The sequence below is a fragment of the Heliangelus exortis genome, chromosome 3 (genome assembly GCF_036169615.1).
Source record: "Heliangelus exortis chromosome 3, bHelExo1.hap1, whole genome shotgun sequence".
Taxonomy (NCBI): domain Eukaryota; kingdom Metazoa; phylum Chordata; class Aves; order Apodiformes; family Trochilidae; genus Heliangelus; species Heliangelus exortis.
Window position 1 is genome coordinate 2,256,184 of NC_092424.1, and position 24,754 is coordinate 2,280,937.

Sequence of the window (24,754 nt, forward strand, 5' to 3'; positions counted from 1 at the left end):
ATTCCTCTGGGATTCTGAAGCTGCTGGCTCAGAGCATCCAAACCTTCAAGGAGGATTCTGTCCATTTAACCTCTAACTGTTTGCTTGGGCTTTTGGATTTAGCAGCTTCAATATCACTCCCCTGTTCTCTGGTTTTGGGATTGGACCAGAGTCTCCTGGTGGGCAGTTTAATTCCAGAGGAAGGAAAGCCTGCAAGTTGTTTATTCAAGGCTCTGCAGATCCCATTTGTTTCCTGCATCCCCTCTTCTGTGCATCTCCCCACCCTGCCTTTAATTACCAGTGGTCTGGCCACAGTTCTTTCTATTGCTTTATTTTTGCCATTTCATAAGGAAACAGAATCTTCCCCTCAGCCTGAAGCAGAAACACTGGAGAGCTGAAACACAAATGGTGCTCAGGCACATAAGTGAGGAGCTGACTTCCAGTTTTGTGGGAACTTGTCTAGAAAAAAATGACATTTTTCAAAGCCCCAGTGAAAGGCAGAGCTGTGCCCCAGGGAGCAGAAAAGCAAATTCTTCTGCTTCAGGTGATGCTGCTGGCTCAGCAATAGCATTTCATTCATTGCACTTTTTAGTATTTGCCTCTAATTTTATGTTTATTTTAAAAGGCTACCTTAGGACTAATAAAGACCGACTTCATGTGCTTCTCAGCATTACAAAAATAATTAAAAAAAACCATAAAATTGCTGGAGGCTGTGCCAAAGAATATAAATTCTGTTTCTCACTTCACTTGTTGCTCTCCTCTTCCAGCCAAATCCCTTGTTGGGGACTGCACCCTGATGGGCTCCTCTGTGCCTTTTTGTCCTGCTCTTGGTGGCAGCTGGGACAATCCCTGGAGTGGGACACTTCCAGGGAATATCCAGGATATCCATCCTCCTGGCTGGCTTCCTTCTGGTATTGACCCAGCAGCCACACAGTCACTGTCTCTGCACCAGCACTCTCCAAAAAGTTGCTGGTTGTGGTTGGTTTTGTTTTTTTTTTTTTTTTCTTTCTGGGCCAAAGAATGGTGAAGTGAGAGAATGTTTTCTGGCAGGAAGTTTTTTTCTGAGAGCACAGGAAATGTCCACTGACCCTCCTGAAGCTGTGCTGGTTCCATGGGAGGTGTAACCATGCAAACTCAGTGATTTGATCAAGATGGACCCTTCTCTTCCCTCTTTACCTGGAAAATTATTATCTTGGTATGAGTAGATATACATATAAATGTAAATGTATGTAAAAAATACATGTACATACACATAAAAACATGTATTTGTTTTCCTCTCAGTGGGAAGTTATAAACTGTCAAGTCCCTTCCACCATAAAAAACTCAGTAAAAAGGCATTTCAGAAAGATATTAAATTCCTATCTTTGATTTAGCTATAATTTTTAATCCATATATTTAATCCAAAATTTTATACATCCAGTGTTTTAAATCCAGCAATGACAACACCTCTATTTTTATATTTCATGGACATTATATATGGATATTTATTTTTCATGCACCATGGAGAGCAGTCTCATTATCATGAGCATTATTTACTTATACCATTAGTTTAAAGAGCTCTTTTTTCTTTTTTTTTTTAGTGTTTTACTGCAAAGTTTCTAACTGCTCTATAAATCTGTGCTTCTCTTTAGCAGTTCTCTACTTCCCCGTGGTGTCATTTTGTTTGGATATCTCTGAGCTGCTTGTAGGAAGAATCCCACCCATTCACAATGATCCTAAAAGTCAACTTTCTATCTAAAAAGCAAATGTTGTCTTGCAAGTCAGGGAAATTGGGCAGATTTTGCAATGAAGTCATCACATCAGAGAGGGAGGGAAATCCTTAAGGCATCATTCTTACCCATCCAAGCAAATAACTGTTTTTGTAGGATATAAAAGTAGAACAGAGATTTTGATATATAAATATTCAGTAGGTTCAGAGCCTCATGCTAGAATGATGTCTCTGTGTCTGGTTTAGTTGAATCTCCTCCTGGAAGTCTTTTTATCCATTGACTGGGGAGGGGGTATTACTGACATCAGGAGTTGAATATATTTTGATATATCAAGTTAAATGATGCAATTCCCACCTTACCTGAACAGATCCTGAAAATGAACAGCTGGAAATTCCCCAGGCAGTGAGATGCAGCCTGGGTTTGTCTCCTCAGTGCTCAGCTGAGATTGGGTCATGAAGCAACATTTATTTTTTCTTGCACTGATCCACTCTGAGCTGCTTTCAGGAGGGAAATAAGTCTGAAAATATGAGTGGGATATAAGAGCATCTGTTTGAAAAATTGACTTTTTTTCGGATCCTCCTTTGTCTCATCTAAGGGAAGTATCTGGAATATTATCTACATACCAGGTCAGAGGAGGGGGAGGGAATGACTGATGGCCCCCTGAAAGCAATTGAGTCTAATGAAATTTTAGATTTCATTCTGCTTAAGACAGCACTTGGTGGAGTCTGCTGGGTCCTCTGACTGATGACAAACCCTGAATCTCTGTCCTGGACTCACATTCTCTGTTTAAGGAGACTTCTCTTGCTCAGCATTCAGCTGCTCAAAAGCAAGCAGAGTTCAGCCCTCCTGGGGGATAAACAGAGATAGTCTAGATTTAAGCATTTCCTTTCTATTGAACATTACATTTCTTCACTTTTTATCTTCATTCCTTTTTTTTTTTTTTTTTTTTTTTAACTGTTTTCATGCAGAGATCAGTCCAAGCAAAACTCCAAGTGCAGAACAGTGAGTGTTAAACAGCTTTGTTTCCTTTTGAGTATTGAGAAAATCAAGAGTCTTACTTTTTAAATAAGCCTGAAGTTTACAATGAAAATCATAAAATTACAGAATCATGGAAGGGCTGAGGTTGGAAGGGAGCTCAGAGCTCATCCCCTCCATGCCCAGGGACACCTCTCATCCAGCCCAGGTTGCTCCAAGCCTCATCCAACCTGGCCTTGAACACCTCCAGGGAGGGGACAGCCACAGCTTCTCTGGGCAATCTGTTCCAGAGTCTCAGCACCCTCCTCCTGAAGAACTTCTTCCTAACATCCCATCTAAACCTCTTCTCCTGCAGTTTCAAACCATTTCCCCCTCTCCTGCCACTGGACACCCTTAGGAAAAGTCCCTCTGCAGCCTTCCTGGAGGTTCCCTTCAGGAACTGGGAGGCAGCTCTAAGGTCCCCCTGGAGTCTTCTCTTCTCCAGGCTGAACAACCCCAGCTCCTCAGCCTCTCCCCAAAGCAGAGCTGCTCCAGCCCCTGGATCATCTTTGTGGCCTCCTCTGGACTCATTCCAACAGATCTGTGCCCTTCCTATGGTGGGGACTGATGTAACAGGGACACCAGAACTCAATGCACTATTGTGAGTGAAGGTCCCACAAGTGCAGAGGAAAGGGGGAGATTCAGCTCTCTGGATCTGCTGGCCATGCAGAAAATCTCTCAGAGCCTTTCAAAAATGCTGCTTGTAAGGACTTGACCACAGACACTGAGGTGTTGTCTGTGCCCACCATAAAATCCTTGCATAAGCAGAGTAAAACTTTGATCACACTGGAAGCTAAAAGGGTTTAAAGTCTTTGCCCTCACTGAACAAACTTTGTTGCTGCAATCCTAAAGCTTCAAGAAATCCATTTCCCAAATCTTGATGTCATTTCTTGTACAGCAAAGAGATGGGAGAAGCAGCTCCTGATATCTGGGGGCAACTGGATTACAGTTCTGGGAGTAGAGAGGGGGGAAAAAACCCACCAACAAACAACAGTAGAGGGAAAGTTTGATGTAGAGTGAGTCCTGTGTTTTCTGCCAGCATGAGTTCAGTGTTTTCTGCCAGAATGCCTGCACAAGTTATCATCACACAATCTGAAAGATGGCAGGAAAACCCCACATGACTGAAAGGAAAAGGTGAAAACCTTTTAGTCTGCCAGGGCTGTAATCAGCAGGAAAGATGACACCTGAACCTTATCATAACACTGAGTGGGAGCTGTACAAAAAGCCACAATTTCCTCTAAAAGACACAGCACAGGGCTGCTTCTTTTTCATCTGATAAAGTGAATAAAAACATGGCATTGATTTGTAAGGCTGCTCCCAGCAAAATGGGTGTCTTGTTTTGTTGTGTTTTCATACTTGGATACAAGTTTTCCTTGATTATCTGGCAGAAAAAGCTCTCCTGCTTAATATGTGACCAGGGAAAAGTCAATGTTTTTATTTCTGAATGAACATATGTCTGCAGCTATATTTTCAAGAGGCAACAACAAGGATTAGGCATTTATTCTTTGCATGAAACCACTTGGAGAAGTCTCCTGGCAATCAAACATCATCACTGATTTCCCTGTGAGTTAAGTGAGATTTCCAGTTCCAGTGACTCTGAAAATAGCCTGCACTGATAAGAACCACTATCATAATTTTAATTTTTATAATATATAACATGTGCTATAGTATACAATACATAATATGGATAATATATACTTTTATTTTTAATATACACAGTGATGTCTCAAAATCTGGGCAGAGGTAAAACCTTAGGGCTTGTGAAAAATTAAGCCAGGGCAAGACTTCCCACTTCCAAACATTTTGAGTAAGTTCATGTTCATGTGTAATACAGAAATAACAGCAGTTTTAGCTACTTTTAATGATTGAAGGTGTCAGGCAGTGAGCTGAGCTCCCTGAACATGCACAATGAACAGAGTGAAGTCAAAATTAATGGTACTCTGCTCTCACATCAGCAGGTACAGCAGAAAAGATTTAGAAAAGATTTAGGTAGAATTAGAAAAGATTTAGAAAATATTTAGATTTGGATTTTAGGTGGCTGCATTAGTTTTTCTGTTCACTTTTGAGAAAAAGGCTGAGAGAGTATATTCCATCCTGACATTTTCCAGGCATTGGGATGGCTAAGACCCCTGGCACTGGTCACCAGTTGCCTCCTTGTCACCAGTGAGAGACAAAACCAGTGCTGCATGCTCTCCCAGAGGTGGGTTTTCTTTTAGGAAGTAAAATACCAGTATTAAGCTGAGATTCCAGCAGAAGCTCCAAGGTGATGCCAGGACTTTGATGTCCTTCTTGTCATCAAAGACACGATTGCTTTTCCATGGAGTCACCATCCCTGGAGGTGTTTGAGCTGTACAAATATAGTATTCAGGGATATGGTTTAGTTAAGGACTTGTCAGTGTCAGGTTTATGGTTGGAAGTCATGATCCTGAAGGTCTTTTCCAACCAAGGTGGTTCTGTGGGTACTGTTAATATGGAGAACTTGGGACCAGAGGTGAGCTTGAGTAGTCCTCGTGCTTTGTGCAGTGCTTTGGTTGTATCCTAAGAGTTGATAGCTGGATAGTCTGAGGTCCTGATGCTCTGCCCACTGTGCAGAACAACAAGAGGATGCCTGGAAAATTTTCAGTCCAGCTGATTGATTGCAAAGCCACTTGAGTGGACAGATGCCATCAGGTGAAGAGGCAGTGGAAGCTCCTGCCAATTCCTCCAAGTGCTTCCATCAGCCAACATCTCTCACCTCCTTCTTACACCTGAGCTCTTCTCCAGGTCCCTTTTTGCATCAGGTCTGTAGACACAGGACAAGACATTTCTCTGGGCTCAGAGAAGGCACAAAGAATAAATATTCTTGTTCAAAAGGTGACCTTGTGTGCAAGAGCATCTCGAGGGTTTTCAGGTGCATGAGGTGGATTCCTGGGGTTCAATACAACTTGTAGGGCTCCACAACTAGGAGCCCTTCAGGAGGAAATGAATTTACTCCATAAAAACATTTGGGAATTCTTTCAAAGTACTCAGAGTGCTTCACAAGGTTCAGAAATTTGCTTTCTCTGTAGCTCAGCTGCTGCTCGTTGGTACCTGGTGTTGGCACATGGCAGAGAGCTGTTCATCATTTTGGAACAGGAAATATTCACAACTTTTGCCCTTTAGGCTTGTGGAGGTCTTGAATTTGTTTGCTATCTAGAAATGTCTTGTGGGAAAGCCTCTTGCTCTGTAAGCCATCCCCAAGCAATTCAGTGTAAATATTCCTCAACTACAATTCATGACCTGCTGAACCCTGATCCTGCAAACACTTACCCACATTCTTCTTGTGATTAGTCCCATTAAAATCAAAGGAACCTTTACATGTGGTTGTAAAGTTAAGCCAAGCATAAGTGTTTTTTAGGATGAAGGTTTAGGATGGTTCCATTATCCTTGGTATTGTATGAGCTACATAATCTCTGGCTGCTAAATGAGATGCAGGCACTCAGCCCCTGGGTTTGTTGGTCCCAGGGTTACAGCTCCTATTCCCTAACTGGAAGTTACAGAATCCATCCTTAAAAGTCTGCATTTTGGGTTCTTTGAGTACGTAATCCAGATTTGCTGGCTGGGATCCTACTTGAAATTCACTGTGGAGCAGAGTTAAAGGCAAAGCAAAGGTTAAGGAGCCAAATTAATTTAAAAACCAGGGTGACACCAGCTCTGTGCACCCCTGTGCTGAGATGGTTTGGGACAATCAGCTCCCTCAGATTTCTCATGCAGACCTAGTAACAAATGGGTACTTAAACAGGAGAGAAAATATAACTTATAATTGGGTCTTAACATCTTAACACAGGATGATTCCTTCTGAAAAAAGTGTGATTGATGCATCTAATGCAGCACATCTATGTCAAAGGGCTACTCTCTGTGTACAGTTTTTTCCCTTGGCAAACCAGGACACTTCGTTAATTAAGAAATTTTGGTAAATATTCTCTTTAATCATTTAGTGGAATCCAAGTTTTCCACTCCCCTTGTACAAAGAATATTTGAGCCCTAATTAGAACAGGGCTGTAGAGTTTGGAATTATCTCGACTGTGTAAACAGCACCTACAGTGAGTTCAGCTCCTAAATGTCACTGACATTGCCATGTTGATTAGAACTGAAGTCAGGGATAAAAATAATTAATATTAAATATACAATCCCCATGCCAGATTGACAGTGATTGATTTCTCTAGCTGAACTTATTCTGGTCCCTGCAGGTTGAAGGGAAGTTTCTCCTATTAAAAGAAACTACTTTGTTTTCTGAATTACTTTAATTTTTAATATTTCTTTTCATAAAACTCCAACTGCAAGCTGAGCAGAGTTTGTTTTTTGCAGACACTCAAAAGCTGGTTTGAGCTGTTGGAAATCACGCTCTCTGTTTTGACTTTCCACTCTCTTTGACACAATGCTGATTTCATCCTTTGTCTCCTGTGTTTCTTTTCCCTTGTTATTGCTTTTTGATTTAAGAAAAAAAAAAAAAGAATCAAGGCAAAAAGAACCACAACATCTGTGTCTCACATGTTGACAAACCCAGTTCTTTAATTCTGGGAGCTGGGCAGAATTTATCCTGAGCGTTGCATTTGCTGTGTGTGTTTGTCACTAAGAAAACTTTAATCCAGTAAGGTTTTACAAAAAAAAAAAAAAAATCATAATTTGAAATTCTTATAAAAGCCTGGTTTCTTCAGACAGGTATTTTGACCCCTGTGCTTACAGGGTGCCCAGTTCTCTGGGAGCCAAGCTCATGGTCCAAGGCGTGCATCAGACAACCTTACAGCAAACTTGGCAGCTGAACAAGGAGCAAGATGAATGTGCTCTGCAAGGTCCAGGAATCAGGCTTTCATTTACAGTTCTATCTGTGGCTTGGTAAAAAAGAAGGCCCACTGCTGCAGTGCTGGCATTTCTGATGTTCAGAAAAACAGGGCTCACTCTTCATGGAGAGTTGTTTTGACTTGTGAAGTTCATTAATTCCCATGACATAGGCAAGGTGGCTTGGTGAAAGTAGGGTTGTTTGGGGAAGTTCTTCTGGGAGAGTGAAAACTGGATGGATTATTCCACAGTGAAGCCTTGTTTGGTCAAATTCCTCAGCTGCTTGAGCTTCAAGATGGGAACCCTGGCTAAGCCTTGGGGTGAATGCTGTGGTGTTCCTACCTGGCTGTGGAGTAACTTGTGGGATGTTTCACTGGATGGATGCTTCATGTGGAAGGCTGGGGTGGGGGGAAATAGGAGTGTGAGCAGATACCCCATGATCTGATTCTTAATAATCTGCACAGAAAAGTCTGTGAGAGGAGGGACCTCCATTTCTTTTCATAGAAGTGTTACCTGCATGAGTCTCTCCAATGTGGACTCCTCGTTCTAAATTAAACGTGGAGGGAGGGTGAAAAGAAAAAGCAAACCCTTGTTAGACCCCCTTATTCTTACTGTAACTCCAAGATATGGCTGATAGGAGTGATTCTGCCCCTGTGCTCAGCCCTGGGGAGGCCACAGTTTGAGTCCTGTGTCCAGTTCTGGGCCCCTCAGCTCAGGAAGGAGATTGAGGTGCTGGAGCAGGTCCAGAGAAGAGCAAGGAGGCTGGGAAGGGATCCAGCACAAGTCCTGTGAGGAAGGGCTGAGGGAGCTGGGGGTGTTGAGGCTGGAGAAGAGGAGGCTCAGGGGAGACCTCATCACTCTCTACAACTCCCTGAAAGGAGGTTGGAGCCAGGGGGGGGTTGGGCTCTTTTCTCAGGCAACTCTCAGCAAGACAAGAGGGCACAAGAGGTCTCAAGTTGTGCCAGGGGAGGTTTAGGTTGGACATTAGAAAGAATTTCTTTCTGGAGAGGGTGCTCAGCCATTGGAATGGGCTGCCCAGGGAAGGGGTGGATTCTCCATCCCTGGAGATATTTCCAAAGAGCCTGGATGTGGCACTCAGTGCCATGGGCTGGGAACCACGGGGGGGAGTGGATCAAGGGTTGGACTTGATGAGCTCTGAGGTCCCTTCCAACCCAGCCAATTCTAGGATTCTCTGATAGAGAGAAAGTGAGCTCATTGTGGGGTACAGAGAATGTCCTGGTGCTGAAGTTTTCCCTCCTTCTCCCATGAATTTCAGAGGCTGTACATGCATGCAGAAAGAGAAGGGTACCTTGTCTGCCTTATCTTTCTGATAGCACTTATAAGTGGGCCTCTCTTCAGTCCTAATACTGAGAATACTTTTTTTTTAAAGCTTTTATTTCCAAAACTCATTTATTATAAAGGTTCATACCCTGTGCATAGGCACAATTCAAGTTTCCCCTCACAGCTTTGCTTTCTCTCCCAGTTGTTTCTCTTCAGCACTTTCCCCCAGTAACATGAATGATTTGGAGACAAGTAGGAATTAATTGAGTCAATTTGCTTGTAGCTAAACCAAAATTTGAACTCCTTTCTTCAAGAGCAAAAGATTAATTCTTCAACCCCTCTACCCCCTGGTTGCAGTTTTTATATTTTATCTCTGTTTACAGATAAAGCAGAACGCTGTGACACAGGACAGATAAAGTGAGGACATTCTATGCTCATTGTATTTTCAGTAGAGACTACAGATAAATGCCTGTCAGAAAGAAGAGGAATTTATTCTTAAAATATGCTTTGAAAGCTAGGCAGTTGGACTCTTTTTCATTACTAGAAAAAAGGAGGCTGAAAAGCAAACTTGTGCTCTGTGTTGTGAACAGAAATATAACCCCCAAATTCAGATAGAACCACTGCAGTACCCTGTGCTTTTTGCTGCCCCTTGCAATGATCTGGATTTTTTGGTTGGTTTGGTTTTTTTTTCCCACTCTTTTCCTTGTTATCTGCATGTTTGATTCCTTCCAGCTCCCCTATTTCTTCCCCTAGGCTGAGAATTAAATTTTATCCCACTGGGAATTGTATCGTCTCATTACATCTCTTAACTGAGTAATTTATCTTGAATAACAGACAAGTGAAATAATTTTAAATAGAATGGATTTCAAGTTAGAAAATAAAATTCAACAGACTTAGTAAGTTCTTCTATCAAACAAAGAGTTCTCTTGTGTACAACCATTGCTGAAAAAACCAACAAACAGTGGCCTTTAGCATGGCAGGTTGATAAAGTGCTGCTTAAGCATCCCTTCCCACAACTCTCTGGTTTGGGAAGCAAAAAGTTTTCAGTCCCCAAAGAACTTATTTACTGAGAATTTGACTCTTCAGTGTGCAAAGTGCTTGATCCAGCAAAGCAGTGATGCCTGTGCTTGTTTTTAAGCCCATGAATCAATTTGCCCCAGTAAGAACACCCTGTTTCTTCACCCCCTTGCCAGGTTTTTTGGAAGACGTTGGTTGCGTTTCTCTACCAGGAGAACTCTCATGCAGGATTAAGCCCTAATGCAAAGAACATGCTGTCCAGTCTGACATGATTGTTATTTTCCTGCAGAAAAGGTTTTAATGGTGCAATAGAAGTGGTTTCAGCTGCACTCTTTGTTCTGAAGGGTTTGCTCACAACAAAAGGAGCCCTTCTGGGGACACACAAGCCCTCGATGATTCCAGCACTCAGCAGAAGAGGGAAGGACCTGGCTTCAAATCCCTGATCCAAACCAGACAGAGCAGGGAATTGAACCTGACTCTCTAGTGTCAGAGATTAGGGATAACTCTGCTGGGATAAGAGCAAGCCAGGTTTCAACTCCCTGCTCTGTCTGGTTTGGCTCAGGGAGCTCAAGCTCTGCCTCCCCCATCCCAGCCCTGTGCCCTCATCCCCAAGCTATTTGGTCAAGATGGGATGGGGTGTTTCCTTCTTAAAGAAAAACCCAAAAAACTCATCCTGCACCAGAGTGAAATCTAAATTACTCAATCCCACCTCTGTGATGGAATTGTTGTCTAGCCAGGCCTAGAGAGAGCTGCTTTGTGGTCACATCCCAAGAGCATCAGAAGCAATAGGAAGATATCAACCCCCCTGTGATTGCAGCTAAAGATGCAGAGACATTCAGCCACCTTATCCAGAGGGGTTTGGCAGAAGCAGAGAAAACAAAACCAAACCAGAATTCTCAGCTCATGTGAATGCCAGAGCTATCTCAGTGAACTGCAGATTTGTTTGGAGAAGGGGGGAGGAAGATTAATTCTCTGTCAGTGTGGGTGCTGCTGGAGGTGTCTGTGTCAGAGCACAGGCTGTTTGCTTGAGCTTGCTTCAAACTTCAAGCAGCATTTTCTTCCACTGCTTTCCATGCCTTTCTTCTCATTTTTATGATTTCTGTGCTTGCCTCCTCCTTTTCCTTACCATATATTCGTTCCTTCTGCTGCCCACAAAGAAATAATTCTGGCTCAAGCTTTGGTCTCTGTGATGCCAAACACAGCTGAACCCTGGTGCAAACTCCTCTGTGAATGTGGCTCTCCAACTGACAGAAATTGATGGGGTTTAAGTGTTTATCTTGTCCTTCTAATCCCCACACATGTATTGAATTTCTTAATCTAATCCCAGGCATTTTTAAAGGTTTGAGCAGTTTTGTTCTCATTACCATCTCTTCTGCCTTTCATTTGAGCCACCTATTGATGTGTGACAATCTAGCATGTGAATCCTTTTATAGCCATCTGCAGAGGGCTGAGTTTAGCCATATAAATTTTATTGACTCAAAATCTCAGCCTGATGGAGTTTGCAGTGTTGGGTACCTCCAAGTCTGGTGCATGGACCTCTAATTTGGAATAAGAGTACATTCATTCACTTGAGATGGAAAACGACTGCTGTTTGCTAAATCAACATCAGAGTTTGCATATTTATACCAAAAAAAGTATTCACAGGAGGGTTAGAATGAAAACACGGGGTGTATAAATTATTATCAGTTGTTATTTCAGTTCCATTCACCAACAGGCAGGCACTTGCTGTTGAAAAATACCTGGGTGGAAATCAGGTTATTATACACGAGTGCTGGGTATGAGCATTGGGGATGCTGCTGTTGTACATTCAGATTGTATTTTCCCTTATTCCCTGCAATGCCCAGAACATGAAAATATTCATTTTCCTTCTCTCCTTCTCTCTCCATTTACATGGCAGCAGGCAGCAAGATGCAGGAGAATCCCTTCTGTGCCTTCCTATCTCAACAACAGATGAGATTCCAGGGTCTGCTCTAGATGTAGGACACAGACTCATAATATCATAGAATGGTTTGGGATAGAAGGGACCTTAAAGCTCCTCCAGTCCCAACCCCATGGGCAGGGACACCTCCCACAGCCCAGGGTGCTCCAAGCCCCATCCAACCTGGCCTTGAACAATTCCAAGGAGGGGGCAGCCACAACTTCCTTGGGCAACCTGTGCCAGGGTCTCACCACCCTGAAATTCAAGAATTTCTTTCCCTTAATTTAGAGAATTTCACTCCTAAACTTGTGTCCTCCTGCTCAGTCTTGCCAGGTCATGGCAGCCACTCTATAAAACAGGGTCAGGGCTTTTTGCAGACCAAGCTGGAGAGATATGATGGGATATTTCTCTCTCTTTTTCTTTCCTCTCAAGTCCCACCCCAGGGATGGTTTTTACCTTCCAGTAGCCTCTCTCCTCAGCCCCAGCAGATACTACTTGTTAATCCCAAGTGCCTGACTCTAGGCAACCCAACTCTTGGCATTTGCTCCACAACCTCTTCTCTTCCACCTTCTGCACTGACAGAAGGCAATCCAGGGCCTTGGAATGGCTGCAGGGTATCCCTAGCTGAATTCCTGACCAAATGCTGGATGTGCAGCCCACAGGAAAACCAGACCACAGTCTGACACCAGCACAGAGTGCAGGGCTCCAGTTGAAGAAACCATCCCGATCCATCAGAGTGCTCTCCTGAAACTGGAGCTCCCTGCTGCAAAAGGACCTCAGGCACTTTGTAATCAAACCCTGTGCTGTGAACCATTGTCAGCTGCCTTGCATCCTTCCTGGCAGGCACTTTAGAACCAGGAATATATTCCTTTCCATCTTTAATTTGCCCCATTGTGCTGCTGTCACTGCAGGATCTGTGCTGCCCAGCCCCGGGTGTTCCTTTCCCTGGTGCTGGCTCTACATTGCAAATGAAGGGTGGGATGATTAATTCTGACTGCTTGGCTTTTGGGGGATGAAGTCAAGCTCATCAGTGCTTGAACATTAGGTTCTTGGGGTTTAATGAGGGACAGGGTATTATATTTGGCTTGGGGGATCCATTCCAAGCAGAGGTCAATTTGCAAAGCAAGTTTGGAAAGCTCCTGTAGCTCCAGTGATCTCCCTCTGTTGACCCTGGAGGGGTGAGCTAAGTAATGATGAATTAGGAGTGGACTTTTATTTTTAAATTAAATGTCTAGTGCCTCATTATTAAGGCCTGAGCCTTCAGTCTTCCAGAGCATGCCCACTTCCTTCAGAAACACCTCTTGCCTGGTATCATACCTTGTAAAAGTTTCATACCAACCAATTGTAAGGCAGTGATTGTGCTTTTGTATTTATCATTTTACAGGTTTTTTTTTTTTTTTTTTCATTATTTATTTAGCAAAGGATGTGCCAGTGAGACTTGAAATGGTATTTGCAGAGGAAATCCATAATGCTTCATGGAAAGCATCCAGGAAGGGAACACAAGTGCCAATCCCAAATTAAATGCTACATAAAGAGAGAGAGATTTTTGTGATGCCAGGTTTCCAAGGACTGGTTCATTCCATAGTGCTCAAGTAATGCATTAGTGGTTCTTGCTGACTCTTGTTTCACTCCAGTTACTTCCAGAATTTCCATTTTATAAACCTTTTTTAATCACTGCTTTAAAAACTCATTCTGAGTTTAAAAATCAGCATATAATTAATGCTCCAAGAAATAGCCAGGGCTGCCTCCCCTTATTCCCTGCTATCCTCTGTGCTGGCAATCCAATTTCTAAGTCTTTTAGTTACCAGTTATGGCAGTGAGGGAGAAAAAAAATAACTCAGGTAACACTAAGGAAAATTTGTCTCCTAATCTAAAGTCACTATTAGTAGGTATCTGCATAAAGAAAATAAACCATAGGTAAAGATTTTGTTTTTTCACCTGGCTACTTGCAATACAGATAGATCTTCCACCTCCTTGGTCTCCAGTGTCTGCATTTGGATTTAAAAAGAAAAAGTGCAGTGTTTCAGTGGTGCATTTGAAGCAAAACCATCATGGATATAACACTTGGAGGGGTTGAAAATTATCTTTTGGGAGTGCTGGCTTTAAATCTCTGTCCACCCTGTGTTAGGAGTGTGAGAGGCACAGACTGATGTGTGAATTCTGCTTTTCTCTCTGAAAACCTGGTACCCCTGCTACCTGGGAGGGACTCAATGAAAATAGCTCTCATGTAGATGTACATTGCTGAGCCAACAGTTTCTAACTCAGCACTGAAATTTCTTTGTTTCTTTTTGCTTTTGTTCTTAGGATCTGAACACAGAGAGGTTTTTTGTGGCTTTAGCTGAAAGTGGATGCTCTTGGGATTTTCAGCTGATGCCTCCACTGGTAAAAAACTCAGTAAGAGATATTCAGAAAGGTTAAAACCAACATCAGTTTGTAGAAAAGACTGTTTTTCATTCACAGTTCCAAGGAGTGGGCTGCTTAGATTAATTAAGTAATGTAAAAACCATGAAGCAAAGTCCCCATAGTTCAATTTTTCCAGCAGGAGACCAGAATTATGCACCTTATTTCTGAGGTCATTTCCATAATTGCAACAGCATACATTTTTTGTAATGGCTTTCCCCCTTTAATGGAGATTTAAATGGAGGTAATTAAATATGGTTATTTCATCCCCAGCTCCTGAGAGGAAACATAACAGCATGATGAAAATACAAGTGAATTGGACCTAATACATGTCCCCCAAAAAATGGGCTGCATTTTGACCCCCTAAGTAATGGTGGTAGTTGATTTTTCAGCCTCTGAGAGTGGTAATGTGGAGATTCAGAGAGCTGCCATGCTAGAAACAACTGGCTTCCAAAATATTTCTCTTTAATTAGTGGGCTGATTTTGCCAGCACTTCAGATGGATGGGTTGGTTTCTGCCACTGGAGCTGGACCCACGTGGCTGTAGTGCAGGTCCTGTTAGAAAGAAAGTAAAACATCTAAAATTAGGAGCTTGCATTTGCACAAGCTGGAGCAAAATATTCAACAGTTCAGATTTTCTGTATTTGTGTAGGCAGGGACATGATGACAAACATCAATGCCCTCTGCCTGCTTAGGCAGCACTAGACCTCTCTCTGCTGAGTTTTGAGACCTTTTTCCTCTTCCCTGTCAAAACTAGAAAAGTAAAAGTCCACAAGAATATGTTGAAAATGGTTCACAGACCTTCTCAAATTCAGCTTTTGGGTTTTGGGTGGCATCTGAGAGGATTCTAGCTAGAACAGAAAGGTCATTTAAAAACAGTAACAAAAAAAAAAAGAAGTTAAATATTTCTGGAGAACCAAAATCTGCTTCCTGCCCTTCTCCAAAAATAATTGTTCATCCCTGGCTGCTCTCCCAGGGAGACCTCTGAACTGTTAGCAGCAAGAAATTTGCTCCTCCAAACCCTTGCAAACTCTCCTGGAGGAAAATACAACCCAAAAAGTGGTAATGAAAAGGGAGTTATTTCCCATTGCCTCTGTTAGGCTGTGATGTTCTGGTTCATCTTTTCTTGTTTAACAATAAAATCACAAGATCTGAATGGATGTAAGGAACTGGTTTTCCTATCAGCACATGCCCTAGCCTGACTTTGCCCCTAAGTTGCCTGTGAAAACTGTTCATAGCATCATATGTTTCTGCTATCAACATTATCCCTTCCTTCCACCCCTTTTACCCAAAAAATAAAAGGGCAGATAGAGACTAAATGAACTTATAAACCAGATACACAGAGAATTCATCACAGGCATTTTTACACCACCTGGGAGTTACCTGTCTGGGCTTCCTTCAATTAACAGGGGAGAAGAGAGACATTTTCAGGGAGATCCTATCCTGTTCTAAGAAAAAGCTGAAGGTAGTTGGGGTGAATTCCTCCTGAATGGGTTCCTTTATGCTGAGCTCAAATAACTGAGACACCTCATTTCAGCAGGCTGGAGTTCAACAAATCCCACTCAATGCACTTTGGAATGATCTGAATGCCTGGGATTGAAGGGTAGGGCCTTAAAAGAGCATCCTTTGTTAACTCTTCTGCTTCCCCCCTCCTCCCCTGGAACTAGAACACAAAGGTCCTTTAAAAATAGTAACAAAAAAAGAAATATTTCTGGAGCACTGAAATCTGCTTCTCCCCAAATAATAGTTCTTCCCTGTAAGATGCAGAGATCTGGGGCTACAAAGCAATGGGGCTGTAGCTCCCTTGCAGGTGGCATCTGCTCTGGTCTACTTTATTATTTCTGAAATTTGGGTAAGCACAGATAAAATAGAATTTGACCCTGAGATTAAACTTATTCTTTTATTTTGCAAGAATATCTGAGAGAAAATAAGGGAAATAAGAGCAATACCTGAGAGATGTTAGCAAGGACAGATGATAATGTCCTCAGCCCCTCTTTGACAGAGACTAAGAAGTAGATAATTACTTTTTATGAGAGGTGCAGTGAGGGAAAACTGCAATGAGCCATAAAACCACCATGTGAGAGCCAGGATTTTTAGTCTGCAGCAAAGTTAAAAGTTTCAGTTTCCAAGCTCATCTTTTAAGTTGTTTTTGGGTTGTTTTTTTTTTTGCTAGAATATGAGGCTCAGGAGAATCTCAAGAACTCCTCCAAAAAAAAAAAAAAAAAAATGAGGAGGGCCTTCAGCATACCTAGGGAAGCAAAAGCTGAGATTTATATGGATCACAAGAAATGAATGTAGGTAGATCCATGTTAAGAAGTCCAGGAAATAATTGTGCCTTCTGTTGTCTGTCCTCCCAGAATAATCAGTACCACTGAAAAAAACCTTGTAAAAATCTTTTCTCCTGTATCCCACTCTATGGGGCCAGATAGGATCCTCCCAAGGGTTCTGAGGGTGCTGGCAGAAGTGCTCACCAAGCCATTTGCCATCATCTCTCACTGGGGAGGTCCCAGTTGACTGGGAATTAGCAGAAGTAAAAAGCATCTACAAGGATGCTACTGGGGAGCTCCAGGTCTGTCAGGAGAGGTTATGGAGGAGCTGATCCTGAGTGGGATCAGCAGGATCAGTGGGAGAAGCAGGAGATGAGGCTCAGTCAGCATCAGTTTGTGGAAGGGAGGTCCCACTTGGCCAACCTGATCTGCTTGGACGAGGTGACCCCCTTAGTAGGTGAGAAAAAGGATGGGGTTGTGTTCTACCTAGATTTTAGTAAAGTCCACAGCCCAGTTTCACATTTTTTTTCCTGGAGAAGCTGGCTTCTCATGGCTTGGCCTGGTGTATGCTTGGCTGGGTAAAAAATGGGTGATTTGGGCTCAAAGAGTTGTGGTGAGTGGAGAAAAAAACCAGTTGGTGAGTGGTCACAAGTGGTGTTCTCCAGGGCTCAGGGTTGGGGCCAGTTCTGTTTAATATCTTTATTGCTGGTCAGGACAAGGGGGTTGTTATCAACCAAGAAGGGAGCTCCAAGACACTTGGGTGTATATTTTAGAAGGTTTAAAGGATGCTTTAACCTCAGAGATTTAACCAGAAATCCTCAGTACTGAAGGCAGAGCTATTAAGAGGGGGATGGAGATATGAGCCATGCAGGGCACAAGGATGATTTTTGGATTTCCTTTGTGTTATGGCTGAAATGAGGCATTGGTTTATTCCTGTCATTTGTGGGGTGGATGTTTTGGGGCTAAGATTTACTCTGGGTAAAACTATCCTTAAAGCAACCACTCAGCTCTGCCGGGTGAAATCCCTGAACCTGGAGGTTAATTCCACCTGGTTTCAACTTCAGCCTTTTCCCAACAAATTATTCTTTCTGCAAGCTGTAAAATCCACCCAGGACAAGGAGCTGCAGAAGGAACTGAAGCACAAAAACCATAGTGAGAAGCAAAAGAGCCCCATAAGGGGACTGCTCTTTCCCTGTCTCTGTTTTTTTGCCAAAGAGTAAATGATTCACACAATCAAGCTCAAGCTCCTCAGTCTCACCATTTCTTCTACAAGTTTGTTGAAAAATAAATCCCAGCGTGAAGCCTCCAGAGATTTATTCTGAGTTAATAACACCTGCAAAGAACAAAGATTTCACTGTGAGGTAAATTGCTGTGTGATTGCCCACACAGCAGCAAAAATTACAAGTGGGAGAAACTGAATCTTTTCTCTGTATTTAACTGGTGAGGATTTTGTAGGGTGTCATTTAGCCTTAAGTAGGAGAGTTATAATTCAGAATGTTTTCACAGCAACTGATGGTGTTTGTTTTAACAGGGAGATTTCTTTCCTAGGAGAAGATTTCTCTTGCTGTCAGCTGCTACTGGAGCTTCATGCAAGAAATATTTAGAAACCTTTCTTAATCTTAGGGACAATTGTCAGAAACAGCCTTCAAACTTGGGAATTTTTTTGCTGTGGTTTCTTGTGGATTTAGAAGTCGAGACTTTCCCCTACATAGCACTGTCTCCTAAGTAGCAAGATAACTCATGTTTTATATCTTATGATTTTATTTTTTTTTTTTAATTAAAATACTGAGAGGGCTGGAGCCTCTCCCCTATGAAGCCAGGCTAAAGAATTTGGGGTTTTTCAGCCTGGAGGCTCTGAGGTGACCTCAGAGCAACCTTCCAGTATCTGAAGGGGCTACAAAAAAGCTGGGGGAGGGCTTTGTGCATGGGGGGGTAGGGAGAGGACAAGGGAAATGGGTTAAAACTTGGAGATTAGGAAGAAATTCTTTAATTTGAGGGTGCTGAGCCCCTGTGCCAGGTTTCCCAGAGAAGGTGTGGCTGCCCCATCCCTGGCAGGGTCTCAGCCCAGGTTGGATGGGGCTGGGAGCACCCTGGGCTGGGGGAGGTGTCCCTGCCAATGGGGTTGGGACTGGAGGAGCTTTAAGGTCCCTTCCAACCCAACCCATTCTGGGATTCTCTGATCTCTACATCTGTAGCACATGTACACTCAGCACCTCACTGAACAGCACTGGGAAGTACCTAACACAAACTTTTTTACTTTATTCCAGATGTCTCAGGAACCCACTCAACACTAACATGAAAAATTCAGGTGGTGCCCCTAAATCAAATGGGATCTTAACATTATTACCTAGCCAAAAAAAGAACAGATTAAGAAAAAAACCAGTCAAACTATCTTGTCTCCATATTTCCCTGCACTGTTATGTGCTGAGGTTTTATTGTCTGGGTTCTCCATGAACCCTGTATCAGTTCACAAGTCATGTCTGGAGCAGCATTCAGTGATCCAGCCCCACCATTAGATGGATGAAGCTTCTATCTCTCAAGAGAGGTTTTCATGGAATTCCTCCAACAACCCTCTTGTTGCCTGTCCTTTGAAGAGAATTATATCTGGTCTACAGGCTCTGCCTGCTCACCCTGGACAATCTTTTTTTTTTTTTTTTGTGGCTTGTGGAGTTGGGTAGCTCCACTTAAATCACAGCTCCCCATTTACTGACATGGGCACAGTCTCTAAGCAGCAAGCTCTTTGCTCCAGAGAATGTCCTTTGGGATTATGCACTGAGTGCTACCTGGAACCTCTTGGTACAGAAGTTTTCTGTCCCTTTTAATCTCTTGCCACCTTCCTCATTTCTGTGCCTTACAGAGAGAGCTCAAATGCTGGTCTGACTGACCTCAAAATTAGGATTAGAGTCATAGCTGTGAGATTGGCTTGTGTTTTGGTTTTTGGTTTTGGTTTTTTTTGGGGGGGGGGTTTGTTGTTTTTTTTTTTTTTTTTTTTTTTTTTTTGTGGGTTTTGTTGTTTTTTGTTTTGTTTTGTTTTGTTTTTTGGTTTTTTTATTTTATTTTTTTTATTATTTTACAGGTCCAAAAAAAAAAAACCAAACAAACAACCAAAACCTAAAAGCAACCCAAACAACCTGATTAAAGGTTAAGGAAAGAGAGGAGTGATATCTGGTTTCAGATGTGTGCTTCTAGTGCAGCAAAATTTGCTTCAGTGAATTCCTATTATTCTTACTATTATTTATATATATATATATCTATCTATATATATATTCCTATTATTTGTTCCAGTCACTGGGATCCAATGTCCTGTGGTACCAAAGGCAAATACAGAAAAGGCAGAAAACTCCTAACTGCCTGGATATGTTGGAAAATAATGGGAAGTGGGTGCTGCTCCTGTCTAAGAGCTGAGCTCAGGGCTGATATAACCCAGGTTCATTTCCTTGGATCAACAGGGGATGTATTAAAAACTAATTTGCTGGGCAAGATGAGGCTTTTCAGATAATCCTGCCTGCTCCAGAGGTCACTGAGAAGTGTCATGAAATAAGGAATTGACTGATTGACTAATCTGCCTTTTCCACAACACCTCCAAGCATTCCCCTTTTCCACTTCAGAACAGAACTGCAGGAAAAGGAGCCCCTGGCACAGAATTTTCTGCAAAAATCCTGCCATGGGCTGCAGCTTCAAGCCTGTTATCCCTATGGCTCATGGATCATCCCAGAGTGTAACCCAGCTGCTACAGGGCTAGGGACAGAGCTGGTGTTGGGCTCAGGGCTCTAGGGAAGAGGAGAGGAAGGAGGTGGAATGTCTGAGCAACCCTCCCTGTGTCAGCATCCTTGTGCTTGGCAGAGGAATTTCTCTGCTCCAGCTGCACTGCCCCACAAGTGGAGCTTTCAGCCTGTATTTATCTGACATGTTAAGTGCCTGGGATGGGCTGTCAGGTCCTTTCAGAAGGATTTTGTGGATTAGAGGATGATGGAGCCATCACCAGAGGATCCCACGGGATGAACCAAAGCTCCCACTGACAGCATCTGCTTGGGGTGGGTGCCTATAGTGGGAGTTGCACTTTCCAAGAGACAAATGAAAGAGGGAAGGGAGCTGATTGGCATTTTAGAGATGGGGAAAACCAATTCTTGAGAAAGAAAATGGTAGCTCAGAGGAGGAAAAGTGGAACTCTGAAAGAAATGTTGGGCTTCTAGACCGTGTCCCAACCAGTCTGTGTCATGCACAAACTTCTGAGGTGTCAAAGCTCTTCTCTTCAAAGTGTGAGACCTATGGGAAAAAAATATCTTAAAGAAGGAAAAATAATGGCCAACATTGGAGGAAAGGCACCCAAGATATGGAAACCAGATTCCCACTTGCTTGAGTTAAAAAAAGATGTTTTTTTTTTTACTCCTGCTCTATGTTACAGACATGTACCTGAACACAGAGATTGCCTTGGAATGATGTTCCCCTTTTTGTGGGATTCTGTGTGGAGGGAATCACAGCTATCTATGGTGTAACAAGAGGAAACAAACAGAAAAAATAAATCTGTTTTTCTAGGTTGTCCTGGGGCCAAGAAGAATGAGTTCCTGACTAGTGTTTTGGATGCCTTGTCCACGGATATGGTGCATGCAGTCTCGGATCCATCCTTGGCTTCCAGCAGGTGGGCTGCAGATTCTTGTTGTGTGGCTTGAAAAGCACCCTGGGAGTGGTGAAGAAATTGTTGAGGGCTTTGAGGAGTGGTGAAGAAATTGTTGAGGGCTTTGAGGAGTAACTATTTTTCTGCTCGGGTGAATTTCCAAGGGAAAGTTTACTCCAAAGTTAGCACTGTGGACCATGTCCTCTAAACAGGGATGCACTTGAGCAGTGAATTTTTGGAGTTTCTCTAGAGCTGTTTGGACAACTTTGTCTCAGTTTTTGTTGTCCTGTCAGGCTTCACTTGATGAATGTGCTACTTTCCTCATTTATGTTTTTGCCCACTTGCTTGTAAACCAAACTCTATCAGCAGTCACAGGCAGAATTAGAAAATGTGGAGGTGCTCTCCAAGTTTGGGTGGCTGCAGGGGGGTGCTTGCTACTTGAAGAGCAGGTGACTTTTATTTTTATAATTTATCCTGTAATTCAAGGTAAGGTTTTTATCTGTAAGACCATCATCCATTGTGGGTGGGAACTGGAGCCTCCAAATTTGGCTGCTGACCTGTTTCAGTGAGGTGTATTCCATGTTTTAATCTGTGTCATCTATTAAGTTGTCTTTTTCTCTTTTGTTTTTCTCTTCCCTTTTCTCTTTCTCAAGAAATGAAAGGGGAAAACACTGTTCTCAGTATGGTGCTGACTAAAACACAGTTTGGGGGAGTTAATTAAGAGCAAAATCCAGCACTTTGTTTAAATTTCAGGGTAGAGTTGGCTGAAGGGAAAAAAGGGGGATTCATTACAGGTTTATGTACCAAAGCATCTCTCAGTGGTTTAATTACTGAGAAATAAAGGTATAAGCTGATGTTTGTATTTCAGAACTAAAACTAAACTCTTATTTTCTGTTTCAGGGTTTCAGAGCCTGACCCAAACCATACTTTGGAAGAGAGAGTGGTCCACTGGTATTTCAAACAGCTGGACAAAAATTCCAGTGGTGACATTGGCAAGAAAGAAATCAAACCCTTCAAGAGATTCCTCAGAAAGAAATCCAAACCCAAAAAATGCGTGAAGAAGTTTGTGGAATACTGTGATGTGAACAATGATAAGTCCTTATCAGTTCAAGAACTGATGGGCTGCTTGGGAGTAACAAAAGAAGAAGGTAAAGCAGAAACAAGGAAACGCCACAGTAAGAAACTTTTCTAACTTGGGTCCCTAGAATCTGCAGGTCTGGCAGGGTCTGGATTTCTTACATGCCAGAAGGATGCAAAAAAAAAAGAAAAAAAAATTAAAATACACCTGTCTGTATCTACTGCAGCTCTTGGGGCTGCTGCAAAGGCAAATGATGCCTTTGCTCCAAGGGAATCCAAACTTTCCTGTTGCTTCTGACCACTCCAGCAGGAATCCAAAGAGGATTTGATAATATTAATAATCATGTTTCATTAATAATCATGTTTTTAATAATCAGTTTCATGGCATTGCAGTGATACCTCCTGATTGAGTGGGAGCATCACACATGTGCTGTTTGGATTCCTGCTGGGGAGGAAGCAGGAAAACTCAACTTTGTTGAGTTTTCTAATGATTTCTCCTTTCTTAAAGGTGGTTTAGAGATGGAGTGAGGAATGTGGTCACCTGCCAAACAGGTGGATTTAAACATCTGCCAGTTTCCCTTGCTGCCAAACTGGTGGAAAGGGGAATCAAATAGCTCCAGTGGGCGATGGTCCCTGCAGGGGGTAATCACACAGGGCCTGGAAATGAAAAAATTAAAAAAAAAAAAATTGGTAAACCAGCACAGGAGATCCCCATGCTGTAAGAAGCTGTTGTGTTTGTGAGGGACCTTAAAATGAAGCCAGAGTAGTAAAAAAAAGGAAAGGAAAGGAAAGGAAAGGAAAAAGAGAAAAGAAGAAAAAAGAAAAGAAAAGAGAAAAGAAGAAAAAAGAAAAGAAAAGAGAAAAGAGGAAAGAGAAAAGAAAAGAAGAAAGGAGAAAAAAAAAAGAAAAAAAGGAAAGGAAAGGAAAAGAGAAAAGCAAAGAAAAGAAAAGAGGAAAAGAAAAGAAAAGAAAAGAAAAGAAAAGAAAAGAAAAGAAAAGAAAAGAAAAGAAAAGAAAAGAAAAGAAAAGAAAAGAAAAGAAAAGAAAAGAAAAGAAAAGAAGAAAAGAAAAGAAAAGAAAAGAAAAGAAAAGAAAAAGAAAAGAAGAAAGAAAAGAAAAAAGGAAAGAAAAAAGGAAAGAAAAGAAAAAAAGAAAAAAGGAAAGAAAAGGAAAGGAGGAAAGGAAAGAAAAGGAAAGGAAAGGAAAAAGGGAAGGAAAAAGGAAAGGAAAAAGGAAAGGAAAGAAAAAAGGAAAGAAAAGAAAAAAAGAGAAAAGGAAAGGAGGAAAGGAAAGGAAAGGAAAGGAAAGGAAAGGAAAGGAAAGGAAAGGAAAGGAAAGGAAAGGAAAGGAAAGGAAAGGAAAGGAAAGGAAAGGAAAGGAAAGGAAAGGAAAGGAAAGGAAAGGAAAGGAAAGGAAAGGAAAAAAAAGAAAAAAGAAAAGGAGAGGAAAGAAAAAAGAAAAGAGAAAAGGAAAGAAAAGCAAAGGAAAGGAAAGAAAAAAGAAAAGAAAAAAAGAAAAAAAAGAAAGAAAAAGAAAAAAAAGGTGTCATAGGAAAGGAAAAGCAAGTCATATGGAAAATGCAGCCAGAAATTAAAAGGGATTGCACATAACTGGTTGTATTCTTGTATTCAAGCCTAAGAAAGGAAATAGTGCAGAAAGAAGGAACAGCTCTACATGATGCTAATTGTGTAACCCAGAGTTCTTGAAACAAGTGTATCAGTGGCAGATTACTTTGGTTTTTCTGTGTTTTTATGGACCTAATGATAACACCATGCAATTTCCTCTTAACTGAGAGAGATGAAGGTGGATGAGTGTTGCTGTCTTTATGCTATAAATGTGTAAATTGGAATTTAACACCTTTTTCATTGCCACTGCTTGAAGTGTTGAGCTCTGCAGTCACTCCCTGTGTGACCATGCAGAAATTTCTGTCCTGCTGCACTTAGCACTCCTTTCTCTTATTGGAGATGAAATTTAGGTCTGAAGTTATTGTTCTGAGCCATAAAGGAAAGCTCCAGAAAGATTCAAACCAAGCCCCAGCTTTTCCTGTGCCCCTTTCAATGTAAAAAAAAAAAATAAATTGAATATTAGGATTCTCCTGCTTCATATAAAATGCATGTTTCAGGAAAGAAAATTGTAAGAGGCATGAAATTATGTGAAGATCCCACATAGATTTAGCTAAAGAACAAAATTATACTTGCCATAGCTGGGGATTTTTTAAAGACCTTCAAAAAAATGCAGCTAATAATGAAAATTCGGGGGGGGAGCAAAATGCCTCAGAAGTTTGGCTTTTAAAAACAGCATCCAGGTAAAAGAAAATAAATCTAAATAATCTAAAAAATAAATCTGATTTGGTTGCTTTCCTGGAAATACATATTTTTAAAGACAAGGCAATAAAAATTGCTTTGAAAGTCAGCATTCTGTTTTCTCTCTCATGTAGAGCACTGCCTTGGACCTTGTCACTACAAAAAACTTAAAAATGAGTGATAATTTTGTTGTTTTATTGATTAAATGTTAATAATGTCCTGAGCTGGTAGAGCTGTTCAAATGCAATGACTTTGAGCAAAGTGAGTGCTTCCCAGGCAGTTTGCTTCCCCAGGCTTATTTCCCACCAATAGATTAAATTTACTATCAAAAATTTAATAAGTTTGAAATGCTGGAATAGATACAATCTATCCTAAGCA

General features: G+C 41.8%; 1 protein-coding gene across 13 annotated transcripts in view; it reads left to right on the top strand.

Annotated features, from left to right (window-relative positions):
* Nucleotides 1-24,754, top strand: part of SMOC2 (SPARC related modular calcium binding 2) — a 131,539-nt gene that overhangs the window by 101,617 nt on the left and 5,168 nt on the right. For 7 of the 13 annotated variants that reach the window (XM_071738895.1, XM_071738891.1, XM_071738883.1 and 4 more), the window contains exons 10-11: nt 20,918-21,020; nt 21,897-22,171. In XM_071738895.1, coding sequence (XP_071594996.1) covers nt 20,918-21,020; nt 21,897-22,171 — 378 coding nt within the window. The remainder of the gene's footprint in view (nt 1-20,917; nt 21,021-21,896; nt 22,172-24,754) is intronic. The other 6 variants (XM_071738893.1, XM_071738887.1, XM_071738886.1 and 3 more) reach the window with 1 other exon arrangement.